This window comes from Schistocerca piceifrons, chromosome 1, assembly GCF_021461385.2.
Source record: "Schistocerca piceifrons isolate TAMUIC-IGC-003096 chromosome 1, iqSchPice1.1, whole genome shotgun sequence".
NCBI lineage: Eukaryota > Metazoa > Arthropoda > Insecta > Orthoptera > Acrididae > Schistocerca > Schistocerca piceifrons.
Genome location: NC_060138.1, coordinates 299,197,456 through 299,216,706, shown reverse-complemented (window position 1 = coordinate 299,216,706; position 19,251 = coordinate 299,197,456). Strand labels below are relative to the sequence as shown.

Genomic DNA, 19,251 nt, shown 5'->3' with positions numbered 1-19,251 from the left:
AACACGAATACAGGAACAGGAGTAATGATGATCACTACATCTAAATGTAACAATGAGAAAACAGAAAACATTGTTTTATGGATATATGGTTCAGGCTAATGAAAACAGGTTCTGAAAAGAAATTTTTGAACATGTCAACATCCTGGTGGAAGTAGCATCAAAAATCAGAAGTGTCTGAAAGAGATGAAGACTAAAGAACATGTAATTCTGAGCAGAGATAGGTTTCAAAAGAAGGACTTAGATTTTCATTTCCATCTTAAAAAAGAAAACTGGAGCAAAGTGGTCAGATGTATGGCAACAACAGCACTCTGATCAAATGAAAAATTACTGGAAAAACCAGAAGTAATTATTTATGTGGTCCATACAATGCATAAACTGAGTGGGGGTGGAGGGGTGGTGATGGACCAATAACTCTGCTGTGGAGTTCAAAGAAAAACTTAAGGGAAGAACAGTCAGAAGAGATTCGTAAAGCATAAAATGTAAATCAAAAATTTAAAGCTTTCTTAAATATTTTCCTTAAGCACTTCCTGACCTCTTTTTGTCCAAAATAATAATGATTAAAATTCAACAGGAGCAGAGACAATGAGCGAATAGCATGTGTGGTGAAGGGATTCGCTGCCAAGAAGAGAAAGACTCATCTACTTCAGAAGGTAAGTAGCTGACAAAAGTTGGAATTAAATGGAATTAAAGTACCTCCTATTCTAGGCTGTTATCAAAAAATTAAAATGTGTGTACTGTACACAAAAACTAAAACATATCAAGCATTAACCAAAATGAAATGGAAAATTACCAAACAACAAATAACGAAAAACAGAAAACCAGATGATATCCATTTCATGGATAAAAGCTGAAACTGTTGGTCATCAAATTCAGTGATTACTTCCTCACAGTCACTGCAAAGACTTAACCAGTGAAAAAACAACCAGTACAAATGCATCAGATTTACTATGAGACGCATTGTATACACTGCTGACAGACATAAGCTGCAGATATTTAAACCTGAAAGAGATTTCAAAAAAATCATTATGTTGCTAAGGATTGTAATCATCCTGGTTGTGACAGTGCTTCTCATAGAATATCAAAATCTTATGCTGATTTCATAGGAACAATGAAGTTTTTTTCGTGAGTCAATGGTGCAAGGGATATCCCTCAACAGGTCTGAATAAAAAATAATGATACCTATGTATAAAAAGAGAGACAAGAAAATAACCTGTAAATTCAAACTCCTGTTACCCAGTCCATGCTTTTGAAATCTTTTTTGAGACAGTGGCCTACAACAGAAAATTGGTTCATTCTGCACCGTGGAAATTGTGAACTGCCCCCAAGTTTAGCATTTGTTAAGAATTTTCTAAAGAAAACACCATACATTATCCCACAAATTAAGTCCTGACATGGTTTAACACCAAAAAGTATTCTGTTGATACATTCTGAATCACCCACCACCTTCACTTGTGTAGTATATAAAACCCTAGTTGTGAAAAAAATATTATTGCTTTAGTGGCATCCCTCTTGCGTGGATTGAGTATTGGCTGTACAACAGGAAGCAAAAGGCCACATTAGAAAATGACACCACAGGAATAAAACTGAACTCTCAATGGAGACACATAAGGTTCGATTCTGTTTCTTGTTGTGTTGTTGCTCCTAATCTATATAAATAAGCTACAAGTGACTTTAATGGACTATTCAAAAACTGATAAAGAACCCAAACCAAAACAGCTCAGGCACAGTCTAGATGACGGCTTAACAGGATTACAACTGGCTCACAGCAAACAGCTTAAGATTTACCTTTACAAACACTCATATTATCCACTTTCAAATAAACAAAGATGACCAGTCCTACCAAAACCAAATGTTAATGGTCATATACTAAATGAAATGTCACATCTAAAACTCCTTTGATTCTAGTTGGGATAGAATCAACAAACAGACAAAATAACCAAGACACTAAGTCTGGCATGCTTTGCACTTAGAAATATCTCTCAATGTGTTTTCCATATTGTTGTTATTCCATCCTGGACTTAACATTGTTTGATTTTGTCTCAATGTGGTGACTAAGACAAGATTGCTGGCTTATTTTGAATATTTTACATCCCTTTAACTTTTAGAATTACCTTCTAGGGTCAATGCAGCTAAAGCAAAGAAAATATTCATTCAGCAAAAGTGAGGTACTGGAATCCTTACATTCACTTTCAGGCACACTTACCCTTTAATGTCATTTGTTGCTAATAATGAAAATCAGTTTCAGATGAAGTGTTGTATATAGAAGCACAATAAAAGATCAAAAAATAGTACCGATGCAGATTTCAACTCCTTGTCTAGGGTACAGAAAATGGTATTTTATATTTTGACGCAAAGATCTTCCACAATCTGTTGCACAGAAAATAAGAAATTGAGAATATCTACAAATTCAAAAGGAAATTTAAAATAACCTTGCTTGCTATTCCTCCTATAAACATCTGATCGTCTCGATTCATGGATTACAGGTTCCTGTTAGGAGCTGTAGTAACATAATGTAAATATCATTCAGATATTGGGCCTAAGGCCTCTGTCGACTGACTGACTGCTATCTACAAGGCAGTCCAAGGAGTGAACTATGATTCTGGTATACATGATCAGCATGTCACCAATCACTACAGGTGTTATTGCCACCAGACAAATCCTGATGATGCCACAACTTCTTTATTCAAGCAGCTTCTCATATGACCTCATGAGGCTGAGTGGACCCCACCTTCCTGTTCCAGAAACATCCAAGAAGGGACAAGGGATCAAATCCGTCTCCTTCCACACCAACGGCAGCAATGTTAACCATTTAGCTATACAGGTGGTCAGGAGAGTAACATTCACAGTAAAAAGACCTCTGTTCTTACAGCATACACAGAAGTGTCAGTATATGACAAATAGCTATGCAGTCATGCAGATGTTAAACAGCAATGGATAATAAATAGCTACAGTTTGATGTAACTGAGAAAGTACCAGCTTTTTCTGAAGTAGAAACTTTCCCGTTAAACTTATTGCAACAGATTTCGCCTGAGTCGGTGTCAGTACTTTATACTACTTAATTTAATGTTATTAATAAAAAATTTCAAACAGCTGTTTTACTTTGTGAACATAACTTTTACCTCATTCCACATTCTTAAAAGGTTCTTCATGGGGGGATCTACGACAGACAATTAACTAAAAGTCAGCTAATGCTTATAATAACTAAAACTTTATTAACCTAAAAATGCATTAAGTTATCACGAAAGAGTGATCACTGGAAAATAGTGACAAAAATGTGTAACAAGATTGTAAAAAATATACTACACATATAACTGCAATATGAAAAGAATAGGTTGTAACTTGTCACATACAGCAGGTTTTATGTGGCAGATAGGCACAATGAAAAAAAGACTGCTAGATATTACTAGCTAAGTCATTTATCAGGTTAGACAAAACAAAACTCTCTCTCTCTCTCTCTCTCTCTCTCTCTCTCACACACACACACACACACACACACACACACACACACACACACACAGCCATGACCCACTGTCATCAAAGGGTGCTAAGGGTTGGGCATTAGTGCCCGGAGGTGGAATTGGCCATGTGATTGCGCATGTGCACTTGTGTGTGTGTGTGTGTGTGTGTGTGTGTGTGTGTGTGTGTGTGTGTTTTGTTTTGTTTTGTCTGCATGTGATGAAGGATTTAGATAATATCTAGCAGTCTTTTTTCACTGTGCCTCTCTGCCTCTCAATGCCTCCTTTACATAATGACTACCATTCTATCCTTTTCATATTGTTTTTATCCTGTTCTGAATTTTCCACTCCTATAAATGTGTATTTATAACATTGCTGTTGAATGTTGTCCTGATTTCTTCTGTTTTGTTTATAGGTTTTGATTCTTTGCTACACCATAAGATCGCTACTGGAGAGGGAAATAGATTGCATGCTTCAGAAAAGGCAAGTGAAGCTGCCTATCTAGCACTGTCTTCAAAGAAAAGAAACAAAGAAGAGAAAGTAAGCTTCACCAAACACACACACACACACACACACACACACACACATTCATCATGGATAAAATGCAATTATATTTCAGTTCAGTATAAAACTCCCTTACCCTACTCAATCACAAGTAATTATTCTCATTAAGTCCACATTTTTTTTCATTGCTAATGAGAATTCATATGCTCAAGGTATTTTTTTAAAAAAATAATCCCCTGTATTTGCGAACTTTTCCATTTCCCCTCTTGTTTTCATGGTTTTCAGTCCAGAGACTGCTTTGATACAGCTCTCCATGCTATTCTATCCTGTGCAAGCCTCTTCATCTACGAATAACTAATGCAGCCTACATCCTTCTGAATCTGGTAACTGTATTCATCTCTTGGTCTCCCTCTTTGATTCTTACCCTTTGCACTTCCCTCCAGTACTAAATTGGTGATCCCTTGATGCCTCAGAAGGTGTCCTACCAACCGATCCCTTCTTCTAGTCAAGTTGTGCCACAAATTCCTCTTCTCCCCAATTCTATTCAGTAACTTCTCATTAGTTAAGTGATCTACCTATCTAAACTTCAGCATTTTTCTGTAGTACCAAATTTCGAAATCTTCTATTCTCTTCTTGTCCAAACTGCTTATCATCCATGTTTCACTTCTGTACATGGCACACCATGAAAATACTTTCACAAAAGACACCCTGACACTTTAATCTATACTCAGTGTTGACAAATTTGTATTCTTCAGAAACGCTTTCCTTGCCATAGGCAGTCTACATTTTATATATCCACTCTACTTCTACCAGCATCTGTTATTTTACTCCCCAAATAGCAAAACTCATTAACTACTTTAAGTGTCTCATTTTCTAATCTAATATTCCCAGAATCACCTGATTTAATTTGACCACATTCCATTATCCTTCTTTTGCTTTTGTTGATGTTCATCTTATAACCTCCTTTCAAGACACTGTCCATTCTATTCAGCTCCTCTTCCAGGTCTTTTGCTGTCTCTGACAGAATTACAATGTCATTGGCAAACATCAAAGTTTTTATTTCTTCTCCGTGGCTTTTAATTTCTACTCCAAATTATACTTTTGTTTCCTTTGCTGCTTGCTCAATACACAGACTGAATAACGTCAGGGACAGGCTACAACCCTGTCTTACTCCCTTCTCAACCAATGCTTCCCTTTCACGTCCCTCTACTCTTATGACTGCCATCTGGTTTCTGTACAAATTTTAAGTAGCCTTTCACTCCCTATATTTTACACTTGCCACCTTCAGAATTTGAAAGAGAGTATTTCAATCAACATTATCAAAAGCTTTCTCTAAATCTACAAATACTAGAAATGTAGGTTTGCCTATCTGTAACATATCTTCTAAGGTAAGTCATAGGATCAGTATTGCCTTGTGTGTTCCAGAATTACTACGGAATCCAAACTGATCTTCCCCGAGGTCAGCTTCTACCAGTTTTTTCCATTTGTATGTAAGGAATTCATGTTAGTATTTTGCAACCATGACTTATTAAACTAAAAGTTCGATAATTCTCACACCTGTAAGTACCTGCTTTCTTTGGGATTGGAATTATTATATTCTTCTTGAAGTATGAGGGTATTTCACCTACCTCATACATCTTGCTCACCAGACGGAAGAGTTTTGTCATGGCTGGCTCTCCCAAGGCTATCAGTAGCTCTAATGGAATGTTGTCTACTCTTGGGGCCTTGTTTCGACTTTCAGTACTCTGTCAAATTCTTCACGCAGTATCATATCTCCCCTCTCATCTTCATTTACGTACTCTTCCATTTTCGCAATATTGCCCTCAAGTACATAGTCCTTGTCTAGACCCTCTATACACTCCTTCCAACTTTCTGCTTTCCCTTCTTTTCTTAGAACGGGTTTTCCATCTGAGCTCTTGATATTCATACAGGTGGTTCTCTTTTCTCCAAAGGTCTCTTTAATTTTCCTGCAGGAAGTATCTGTCTTATCCCTACTGATATATGCTTCTACATCCTTACATTTGTCCTCTAGCTATCCCTGCTTAGCCATTTTGCACTTCCTATCAATCTCATTTTTGAGATGTTTGTATTCCTTTTCGCTTGCATTTTTACATTTTCTCCTTTCATTAATTAAATTCAATATCTCTACTGTTACCTAAGGATTTTTACTAGCCCTTGTCTTTTTACCTACTCGATCCTCTGCTGCCTTGACTATTTCATCTCTCAAAGCTTCCCATTCTTCTTCTACTGTATTTCTTTCCCCTGTTCTGGTCAGTTGTTCCCTAATGCTCTCTCTGAAACTCTCTACAACTTCTGGTTCTTTCAGTTTATTCAGGTCCCATCTCCTTAAATTCCCACCTTTCTGTGGTTTCTTCTGTTTTAAACTACAGTTCATAACCAATAAATTGTGGTCAGAGTCCACATCTGCCCTTGGAAATGTCTTACAATTTAAAACCCGATTCCTAAATCTCTCTCTTAACATTATATAATCTGTCTGAAAACTTCCACTGTTTCCAGGTCTCTTCCATGTACACAACCTCCTTTCATGATTCTTAAACCAAGTGATAGCTATGATTAAGTTATGCTCTGCGCAAAATTCCACCAGGCGGCTTCCCCTTTCATTCTTTAACCCCAGTCCATATTCAGCAGCTACTTTTCATTCTCTTCCTTTTCCTACAATTGTATTCGAATCCTCCATGACTACTAAATTTTTGTCTCCCTTAAATATCTGAATAATGCCTTTTATCGCATCAAACATTTCTTCAATCTCTTCATCATCTGCGTAGCTATTTGGCATATAAACTTGTACTACTGTGGTAGGCATGGGCTTCGTGTCTATCTTGGTTACAATAATGCATTCAGTATGCTGTTTGTAGTAGCTTAACAGTGTTCCTTTTTTTTTTTTATTCATTATTAAACCCACCTCTGCATTACTATTATATGATTTTGTATTTATGACCCTTTATTCACCAGACCAGAAGCTTTGTTCTTCCTGCCAATGAACTTCACAGTCACAACTATATCTAAAGTTAACCTATCCATTTTCCTTTTTATATTTTCTAACCTACCTGCCCGATTAAGGGATCTGACACTCCTGATAATGATGTCATCCCGAGTAGTCCCCGCCTGGAGCTCCAAATAGGGGACTGTTTCACCTCCAGAATATTTTACCCAAGAGAATGCCATCATTTTAACCATACAGTAAATCTGCAAGCCCTCAGGAAAAATTACAGTTGTAGTTTTCCCTTGGTTTCAGCTGTTCGCAGCAGCAGCACCACAGCAAGGCCGTTTTGGTTGATGTCAATCATCCACACTGTTGCCCCTGCAACTACTGAAAAGGCTGCTACCCCTCTTCAGGAACCACATGTTTGTCTGGCCTCTCAACAGAGAATCCTCCATTGTGGTTGAACCTACAGTATGGCTATCTGTATCGTCGAGGCCTGCAAAAAAGCCTCCCCACCAATGGCAACGTCCACAGTTCATACTCATATTTATGCCATCCTCCATTTTACAATGTATGGCAATATTAAAACATGGCTAGATACAGAGAATTTTACTTACCTCAGGCTTAGATCTGGAGATGCACATCTGACAATAGGACTTGGCACAGGAGGAACAACACGGAAAGCAAATGTCACATAATTCTTCCATAAATGCATGTACATATCTCTTTCATTCACAGGTTTTTTTACTGTTGCCGATCCACGAAGTAGAGATGCTCGGTTATCATTAACAGGCCTATAAAAACAAAATAGAGTACATCAACACAGAATCATGCAATCAAAATTAGAATGAGACAAAAGTTAACTTTGAAAATGTTGATAAGCAATATTTGCAAATAAAGCAATGAGGCTGACAGTATAACTCCTCAAGTGGCAAAATTTTGTGTCCTTGAATGTGGTGACAGGTCAACATCTTAGCTATCTTGAATGCAAGTTTCGATTCATTAGTGGTATTCAGTGTCCATTCTGAATTTTTTCATGAAGAAGATCTTACTTGTGGTTTATGAAAGTAAATGATGATAATTTTGAGCAACAGTTTTCAGAGTGATGTGGCAAGGATGATAATACCTTGTCAAAAAAAAATCAGGATATATTTACCTCTGTGCTAGCACCTACTAATAGCCCCTGTCTAGGATTCTGGTGCACGGGTTCAACAGCTCTGAAGATAATTGATTGTATTATTATTGGACTCGGGCTCCAGCATCTGGAGTCAGTGGCCCTGTGTGTGCGAGTTGTGCTTTTGTGACTGTATGTGTGTTTTCTATTTCAGAAGAAGGAATTAGTCCAACAGCTTAATCTTTAGCAGTTTTTTTCACTGTGCCTGTCTTTAACCCAATGTGCTGTCTATGTGGTGAGTATAAATCTATCCTTTCTATATTGTTGTTATTCCATCCAGGGCTTCCCATTGTCAGAATATGATGAAAGTTATTTTACAAGTTAATGAAAGAAACATCACAGAAAAATTTTAGAAGGCGCTGATCATTTTAAAACTTTTTTTCTGCACAATAATATCAAATTCTTGCTGTGCAGTAAATTATTAAATGAACTTCACAGTCACACAAAATTGCAAAATCTATTGCTTTATACAGTTATAAAAATGAAATTCAAGCTACTAAACAAGATGGGATTATTTCAAGTATGCCCACTTGTAACCTCATTGTGTTAAACAACTATTTTCACAAATGAGCTAAATCATATGTTAGTAATTAACCAAATTACCTAAAAAGCTGAGAGAAATAAATGTAGATAGTAGGGGAAATGGTACATCATTCATCCAAGCAAAACAAGACAAGTGAACAGGAGACAAAATGGATTCATTATCATAAAAGGTATGTTTTGACATCTTGCATTCACTTCAAACTTTACTCAAATTTTCTGGGTACTGTACCTTGGTTCCACACACTGATTATTCCTAACCGATGTTTTGTATACTACTATGCTGTACATCATCAGATGACCTGTAGGTAAGATGGTAAACTCCGAAAGCTGTTAACTGAACAAGCACAATTCTGTGACTGATGAGCAAGTTTATGGCCCCTCTTTCCAGACCACCCACTGAAGTCTGCTGCAGTTGGAGGGGAAATACCAAGTCAAAATTATTAATATCTATCATCGCGCTCTGAAATCTAGAAACTACTGACACAGACAATGCAGAAGCCTCTAATTTAGAAATCTGAGAGATAATACAGTTTTGCAGACAGACAGCATCCTCAGTTTCCACTAGCACCAGTTCCCTCATGATACTCTTTGTTTCATCATACTCCTCTGTGTCACTTGATCCTCAGTCTACTTTTTTTTACCTCGCTATTTCATCTTGGGCTCTTATTATGAGCTCTCTTTATCCCTTTTTCCTGTCTTATGAGTGGTCACCACCTATCCTGCCTCCATGCCCTCCTGTCACCAGCTGTTTTCCTGAGTAAGCACTGTATTATAAGAAAAGTTGCCACTCACCATATAGCAAAGATGTTGAGTGGCAGATAGGCATAACGAAAAGATGTCACAAATAAAAGCTTTCAGCCAGTAAGGCCTTTGTGAAAAGTAGACTACAGATGCACACACAAACACACACTCATGCAAATGGAACTCACACACACATGATTGCAGTATCAAAACAATCGAGGTCTCAGTTGCCTCAGACTGCAGTTCTGTGTGTGCGAGTTGTGTTTGGATGAGTGTGTGTTTGTGTCTGTAGTCTATTTTTCACAAAGGCCTTCCTGGCCGAATGCTTCTATTTGTGACATCTTTTCGTTATGCCTATCTGCCACTCAGTATCTTTGCTATAGGGTGTGTGGCCACTTTCCTCTTCATAATACCATTACATTCCATCCTGGATTTCTGGATTTTCTATTGTTTGATCTACTTAGAACTTAAGTTGAGATTAATGTGATCAGACATATTGAATAATGTTTTTGAAGTTATGAGTTATTGATAACTGGATCTGTTTTCACCACTGGTGTAAATAGTTGAAGCAATTAAGCAGATTATCACTGAAGATGTGCTCATCATTCAGTAGCTGAAAATAGGGAAAAACACACTCTTACAGCATTACCCTGCCTGGAGACGAAGTCAAGAAGAATAAGTTCACGCACTGCCATGGTACGGAGTAGCCAGACCATGAAAACAAAACAAAAGGTAACCATATCTGAAGAACAACGATAAAAAATAACTCAGATCACATTAGACTGACAGATCTTCCACACTGTGTTCCCTACTCATGGTGTTACAGTCAAGTCGTCTTACAAACACATGAAGGGGAAACAACACTCTGCCTCACATTGCTTTTATCCACCTCTGTGGAATCACATCTGTCACCACATTATTACCTCCTATCACCCTGTTCCATCTACTCCTTTCCCCTTTCTTCTTTCATGTCCTTCCCACCCGTCCCATTTGAGATCACTTATCATTATAGATCAGATCAATCCACTAGTTAGACTGCTTCTCACAGGTGTAGTGCCAGTATTTCTTCCTCCTCCACTTACTCCTAGTGTATTCTTTATATTGTTATTTCATTTTCCCATATTTGTTTGTTTGTTCTTTTCCAATGTAATTATTTTGTCAACAGTTTTAACCTCTCACTGTGTACATGAAAAGTGCTCTTGTTGCCTCCATTTAAGTACTGTTCTATTTCCATAATCTTAATTACCAGAGCAGAAATTTCTGTTCCCAAGATACCTCTATCCCATAATTAGTGCTAAGTTTTTTGCCACCATATAGTGAATGGTGGAAGTTGTCTTGTACCACTACTAGTCATACCCTTTCCTGTTCTGCAAATGGAGCATGGGTAAAAATGACTGACTGTATGCCTTTGCACAAGCCCTTAACCTGTCTTGTCTTGTCTTGTCTTCATGGTCCTTACGAAAGACACACAACGGTGGGAGTAGAAATGTTCTGCTGTCAGTGCAAATGCCAGTTCTCTAAATTTTCTAAATAGCATTTCACAAAAAGAACATCGTCTTCCCTCCAGAGATTTCCATTTGAGCTATCAAAGTGTCTCCATAATATCTGCATGGAGTCCAACTTGGTGGTCGTCCCAAACACTTGAGTAGTATTCACGAATGGATCACACTAGTGTTTTATTCATGCTCATCTTTATAGATGAGCTATACTTTCCTAATATTCTCCCAATAAATTGAAGTTGACCATTCACCTTTTCTGCTACCAACCATTCATGCTCATTCAATTTCATATCACTTTGCAAAGTTATGCCAAGACATTTAACATGTTGACTGCTACATGAAGCCATGAGAAAACTCATATTAGTCCAATGGTACTGTGGTACAGCAATGCCAAGCTGACCTCCAATATCAACACTTACTCAATGCAGGTGTGTAAATATATTAGGGCCTATGTTTCTTATCATGGTAGAAGATAATTAGATTTAAAATGAAATGCTTATTGACATTCATTCAATGTGTTGCGTGGCAAGTCTGTTTTGTCATGGTTATCATTTAGCCCACTAGATAGGATTTCATAGAAATTAGCTTGTTGCCTGAGATCTGTGTACATTACGACATTACAGTAGAACACTGTGGAACTGTTTGACATTTATACTCAGTCAGTTCTCGGAAGTCCTTGGTCTGATGTAGACAACCATCTGTCTTTATTTAAATACATAAACATGAAAATGACAGTACAAGAGATGGTAGTGAAATTATTTGTGCCAAAAAATGTTGCTGAGGGTTGTGTTCTCGTTGGCAGGGGAAGAGGAGGTGAATATTGAAGAACAGCATGATCCAAGAGGTGATCAATCAAAGTTCATACTTTTTACCTGCTCTGGGATTAAAATTAAAAATTTGAATATAATATCAAATGCAGCAATACAAACCAGCGATGAACTAAATGTTCTGGAAAAACTGTTTGAAGAAATTGCTTAACAAACAAACTTACATGCATTGCAGTAATGAGGAGGTGGATGCTCCCAGCACTTGGGAAAATGGACAGTGAAAAACAAAAATGAAATAAAATAATTTTTTGGGCTAATTCTATGGATGGGATAATCAGATTACCATCCTTACAGTTATATCAGCCCATGCTCCTGTACATATGCAAAGAATTCTGAAAAAAAAATCATGTACAGAAACCTATGTGAAATATTACTGGGAGAGATACATTTTGCAAATAGCAAAAAGACTAACGGTTCCAAAAATTTGTCCAAAATACGACGACTTATAAACACTTTGGATATAAATTTTAAAACATAATACATTTCATCAGAAGATATACATACCGATGCAGCTCTGATTCCATTTCATGTTCACACTATATTTGGACAAGATTTAAAACAAAAATGCCACAAACATGGAATGAAAATATTTTAATATTTGTGTTGTGCTGCGGCTCTGGTTACATGTGTGCCATTCATGTATATACTCGGAAAACTTTGGATAATGAAAATACTATACCACTGAAATTGTAATCTCTCTTTATAAAAGTTTACTCTGTGAGGGACACATGCTGTATACCAACTACAGAAATGGTGGGCAAATGAATCAATAAAATTATTCATTTACTAAGAACATTACATTCAAATCAATGGGGAACTCCACAAAAAGTAGAACCAAAAAAGTAAAATATGTTACTGCAAAGGAGAATAAGAAAGGAATAACCAAATAACCATTTTAAAATGGAAAGATAATCATGACATATTACTTCTGTCAACAAAGCACTCATCAGAAATGGTAAACTTTAACATCTGATGGGAACCCAACATGAAAGCACAAATTGTAATCAACTATAACAGAGGAAAGACAGCTGTCGACTTATCTGACTAAGTGAATGTCGACAGTAATCCACTACACAGATCTATTAAATGGTATAGAAAGTTAGCCTTTGAGCTTTTACTCAAGACCCTGATTCTGAATGTTCACATTTTATATAAAAATATCACCAAGAAGGTTACCAGTATCACCGCATTCAAGAAGAAATTACCCATCCACCTCACAAACTGCTGAGATCCAAGATATTGTAAACTATGCTACGAAGAAAATGTGAAACAATTTTAAAAACAAATGGCCATAAAATTTACTAAGGAACTTACCATATTTTATGGTACCTGTGAACCTTTTTATGTTTATCATGTTTCAATAAATTCATTGAAACTTTTTGGTCACGAAATCAATTACTTTTACTGACATTAATGATATAATCATCTAATAAAAATATTAAGTAAATGTTAAATACATTTTAAGTAATTACTTAACACAATATAATTTAAAACAATGTATTTTTCAACAACATTGTGAAAAGGAAAGTTGCTGCTCACCATATAGTGCAAATGCTGAGTTGCAGACATGCACAACAAAATAACTGTCACAAAGCTTTTAGCCAGTACGGCCTTAATCAAAAATAGATGATCACACACACACACACACACACACACACACACACACACACACACACACACACACACAACACACAAACTCAACTCACGCTGCAGTCTCATGTATTTTACACCGTCAGTCACTGATAGCTGACATGGCCTACATGGAAAGTTTACTGATGTGGCCTAAACAGAAAGCTGATTGTCAGTCACCAATGACTGATGTGGCACTTAATGTGTAATCAACGTGACTGTTTTAAGCAGCATGTCACTAATACTGTATTCGAACATTACACAATAAGTTTTCCTAATCACCTGTGTTAACTATTTTTTTATTTATTTATTTATTACTATATACATGAGTCACATGCGCTTTCTTTCAGCTACTTGGGACTTTTTGCTGGGCGAGGGACTTGCAATAAATGCAGGCTAAGTAAGGGGTCAATGCCACAGAGTACTCCCTGTAAAATCAAATTTGGTTTCCATCTGGACCTAATGACGTATTTGCTTTCAACTCTTTCAGTTGCTTCACTATACCAGGAATACTCATTATTAGCCTCTCCATATGGGAGTCTGTTTGACAGTCAAACAACAATATGTCTATATAATCCTTCTTGTGTATGGTTCCTTAAATATGAAATTTAAAACTTCAGTTTTCATTTTGCTGCCTTCTACACCAGGCTGGTTGATGAGTGACTGACAGTAAGTCTTCAATCCACTTAGGGATTTTACTTAGGACCAGAATTTTCTAAGATTCTCACCAAGATCTTTCAATAAGGTATGATGATGGAAGTCACTGAAGTTTCACGCATAAGTATTTTTATAGACACACAAATTTATACTAATTTTTGCCCATCAATATTTACATAGTCCTCAGCATTTCACAAATTTAGTTGTTATACCTCAGTGGGTCTTTTCTGTTCTTAATCTGCTTACCCAGCACATACTTCTCCAGAACCTGATTTATGATTAGTTTAAGCCTTTCCCTTAATTCCACTACATCCATCATATTGGAACTAAATTCATTGTGTAAGTAGAATGCAAAGTACTTACACACACACACACACACACACACACACACACACACACACCGTACTTACGTTGGGTCTATAACTGTGAAAAGTGTATTGACTCTTCCAAACACAAATGGCCATGAATGCATTACTGCTGTTGGACATGTAGTAAGTACACGCCCTCTTTCCATGAACCCAAATAAGCATGTAGCCCATGGATCAGCACCATTTAAATTTAAAGAGGATGCCTTAATGTTATTTTCATCCTGTAAACCTGTTGTAAAACATACACATTAGTCATATCAAAATTATTTTGCAACTGTAATTCTGGATCAGCTTAACTCCTACATATTCCAGGAGTACAGGTAAATTCACAAAATTAAGATATATGTATAGATAGAAACAATGCTGTTGGACACACAACCACATAAATTATTATTATTTAGAATGTGCAAATTACATTTCTGTTTCTATTTTAGTTACGTTGAAAGTGTCTTCTTCAGAGTTCTCCATAAAAAATAAATGTGTACTTTCTCTTTTTAAGGTATGTGGCATTTTGCCTTCAGGAACATTTCTGCATGCACAAGTTTTTGACATACTACAGAGGACTACTAATTTCTTTCTGTTTGTTTGATGACACTATAAGTACATTGCATTTCTTGTAATTGGGCTCTTAAGAGTCCGTGTGTGTGTGTGTGTGTGTGTGTGTGTGTGTGTGTGTGTTTTACAGTATCTGTTATAAGTTCAGAATGTAAAAATGATGATTATAGTATAAAATCTGGGTTGTTAGACTGCTACCAATAACTTAACACAGTACAGTTTCATATCTACTGTATGGGTTTTTGTATAAAAACATGACAATATATTTCTGTTTCATATGTATTAAATTACCTACCAATTACTGAAATAATTAAATCATTTATAGTTCCTTGCCATTTCTGGTTTCAAACACACGCTCATCTTCAAATGGTTGCAACAATTTAAGGAGATAAACCAAACAATGGAAAATCCAGGATGGAATGTAACAATATTAGAGAAGAAAAGTTGCTACTCAGCATATAGCAGCAATGCTGAGTCACTGATAGGCACAACAAAAAGATTCACACAATTACAGCTTTCGGCCATTAAGGCCTTTGTCAACATGTGAGGACAGTGAGTAACTAAGTTAGTTAGTCACTGTCCTCACCCATCCAGCCTCCTCCCTGTTCTCATTCCAGCACTACACAGCTGTCATTTCACCGCCACACCCAGTCTTTTTATTTCTCTCCTTTCCGCTACTTCCCCCTTCCCCCCTCTCTCCTGCCCTCCATCTAAATGGCAGCACTTCACTGTTCACCACCCCCACCATACTGTCTCTCCCCCTCCCCACCCCATCCTCCTACTTACCCCCAGCCCCAGTCACCACTCCCACTGTGCTGCTGCTCACAGTGTGGTTTCAGTTGCCTGAGACTGCAGTCGTGTGTGTGTGTGTGTGTGTGTGTGTGTGTGTGTGTGTGTGTGTGTGTGTTTGTGTGTGTGTGTGTATTGTTGACAAAGGTCTTAATTGTCGAAAGCTATATAACTGCGTGAATATTTTTGTTGTGCCTATTTGCAACTCAGCATCTCCGCTATAGGGTGAGTAGCAACTTTCTTTCTCTAATATTGTTAAGGAGATAAATTATTGATCATTCTTTGCAAATTATTGAATGCTATGGTGCCCTAAAATGATTTTAAGTCTAGAATACAGAAAACAAAAGTCGAAGGTAGCTGAAACCAATGAAAATAAAAACACAAGATGTACAGTATGGTTCACATAATTAAAGTCAAATCTTTCAGTTCTTCTTTTGAAAATTACATGTATTCACAAAGCACAAAATCGATACTATGTCAATTTTCATTGTAACACTTGTTTCTAGCAGAATAAACACTAAATATCTAAGCCTCAAATACGGAGTGTGGCAACATTCACTCTTTCATGAAAGATACTGCATTGAAACTGTCGAATCCAAGCACTAACATGCCCATATTCTGCTAACTGGATATATAAATTAAAGAACCATTTAGTGACTGTAACACTGTTATTCCCTGCTTAACAAATCATCCATGTTTAAATACAATTGAATGATGAGTAGCTGACACTGGCAAAATTCATTATCTGTGGAAAGTGTCATTGTGTGCCATATTTTAGATTGTGACAAAACTTATTCTTATGTTGACATGCAAAACAAATCAAAATCTCAAGGACTGGTAAGTCACTATATATGGCAGAAAAGCTAATACTCTGATGTTATGAAGTTATATTATATACATTATTACTAACTTCCATGCATAAGTATTGTGATCTGTCAACAAATGTCAATCAATGTAATCAAATTGAGAGTGCCATTACTATACACATTAGCACTAACCTGCTGTCCATGCACAAGAATTACGATCTGCTATCCACTGTAAATCAATATTTGATATTGAGAGCGCTGCTGCCTTTTCTGCAGGAGGTAGCATACTTAAACATTTTTCCAGAACCTGTGGGCAGCATTGATCAATAACATCTATCACAGGCTGGTCATCATCTGCACAACCAAGGCACTTCAGTAATGCTTTCACTTCTTTCAGTATATGTACTGCCAAGCGTCTTGGGTATAAACGACAATTGCACAGCATCACCAATGCAAAGCCCTCTACCATGTGGAAAACATTTGATACAGGTTCTGCCTTCTGTGGAAAAGAGCACAAAGGGTTACTAGGATTTCCTCAAATTATACACAACATACTTTATAATACAGTGACATACCTAGAAGCATATTTTCTCTGTTAACAGTAATTGAGAACAGGATAGTCTTATGCACTAAAATTCACTATTTAGTGGGAAATATGTTTAGTGTAACGAGAACTCGATAAAAGAAGCACTTTATAATTAAATGTGTACCGTTACATGAATAAAAATGTATCAAATCTCAATGTCATAATGCATTTAAAATGTAAATAGATGTATCTCAAAAATGAAAAATATCGAACACGACCTACATGAAACATGAAAGTATGTCAAGTTCCAATGTTTATCGAACAGTGTGACAGATGTTTAGGACACTGATATTCAGGGTGGTCAATAACAGTCAGAAAAGCTTTGCTGCAGGGTAGGTTCAGCTGAGAAATAGCTCTTTAGAAAAAAATTAATATATTGTGCCATTTCTGAATTAATTAGTATTTAATTTAACCAATCAGGCCAATCAATATGCAAGTTCAAGCAGCCAGCCAGATACAATTAGTGTCAGTTGTTGTAGATGATACTGTACGAGACCATTTAGTCTTTAGCTCAGGTTTGATCCCTACTACTGCCCTACGTCCAATTTTTGTATCGCTCTCTTGTTCAGTTCTTTTTGAAATCAAACAAAGAACATGTTTCACAATACAATCTCTGGCAGGTCACTTGAATTTGTGTGCACAGTGGCCTGATTGGCTAACTTCAATGCTAACTAATTTGGAAATGGTGCTTCATATTGAATTAGTTTCTTAACAATTACTTCTCTGCACAAACTACCCTGCAAGGCCCTTACAAGCTTTTCAGACCACTTCTGACCACCCTGAATATGCTTATGCCCTAACTTTCCATATGTAGGACATTAAAAAAATACTTTTACATTCAGGTTAAAAAGGTATGGTGGAATTGAAAAGCTCTAATCTCTATCAACCATAATTTGGTCTAAAATTTCTTTTTTACAGTCTACAGCTTCTAAGTGACTGGCTTCAAGGCAATTCATCATTTCCTAGTTTACAAATTTCATCAGATGATAACATTTCATTGCTAGGTTACAAACTGTCTTCTTCTTCTTCTTCTGTAGTGGTCAATCCAAGGATTGGTTTGCAACAGCTACAATGGCAGCTTGTCTCCATTCTGTGCGTCTTTCAGCTTCTCTCTTCATTTCTTTATAGGTGTTACATCCCACATCTTTCACGATTTGATCCATGTACCTCAGTCGTGGTCTTCCTCTTGGTCTTTTTCCCTCGACATATCCCTCTATGATTGTGTTCAGGAGTCCTTTATGTCTTAATAGATGGCCTGTAAATTGCACTCTTCTTTTAACAATGAAACTCCAGAAGCTTCTCTTCTCACCTGCTCTTTCCAGAACCACTTCGTTTGTGACCTTGTCGATCCATTTTATTTTGAGCATGCTTCTATAGCACCACATTTCAAAAGAATTTAGCTTCTGCTGTTCCTCTGTCCCGAGAGTCCATGTTTCACACCCATAGCATGCCACACTCCACACATATGATTTCAAAAATCTTTTCCTGATTTCAAGGCTGATGCTCTTAGATGTTAATACGTTTTTCTTCTTGTTAAAAGCAGCCCTTGCTTGAGCTATTCTACTTCTCACTTCTGCCTTGCTCCTTCCATCCCTGGTAATATTACTGCCCAGATAAGTAAATTTATCAACTTGTTCAAGCAGTTCATTGCCTACATGAACTTGGACTTTCACTTCATCTTCTTTGTCGCATGCCATTACTTTTGTTTTTGCTTTATTAATTCTCATATTATAGTCTTCACCCATAACTTTATCCATTCTATTCAGTAGGACTACAAGATCTTCTTCACTTTCAGCCAGGACAGCTATATCATCGGCATATCTTATCATATCTATTCGTTGGCCATGAATTACTACCCCTTTCTGTGAATTTTCCCTTACTTTTTTCAGCGCCTCTTCAATGTATACGTTAAAGATAACAGGGGATAGTGCGCAGCCTTGTCGGACACCTTTCCATATCTGCACCTCTTCTTGTTTTGTCCGGCCACGGATAATTGCTGTCTCGTTTTTGTACAGGTTCCATATCATTTTTCTATCTTTATGGTCTATTTCTACTTTTTTGAACGCCTCAAACATCTTATCCCATTTAACATTATCAAAGGCTTTCTCTACATCTACGAAAGCTATGTATGTTTTCAGGTTCTTATCTAGTCGTTTCTCTATTATTAGTTTTAG

General features: G+C 36.8%; 1 protein-coding gene across 1 annotated transcript in view; it reads right to left on the bottom strand.

The window, feature by feature from the left end:
- The window catches only part of LOC124780415 (protein furry), a 1,170,709-nt gene that overhangs the window by 1,074,793 nt on the left and 76,665 nt on the right, over nucleotides 1–19,251 (bottom strand). The window contains exons 16-18 of the mRNA XM_047253778.1: nucleotides 16,684–16,990; nucleotides 14,384–14,570; nucleotides 7,521–7,697 (exon numbers count right to left, since the gene is read on the bottom strand). Of these exons, the coding sequence (XP_047109734.1) occupies nucleotides 7,521–7,697; nucleotides 14,384–14,570; nucleotides 16,684–16,990 (671 nt within the window). The remainder of the gene's footprint in view (nucleotides 1–7,520; nucleotides 7,698–14,383; nucleotides 14,571–16,683; nucleotides 16,991–19,251) is intronic.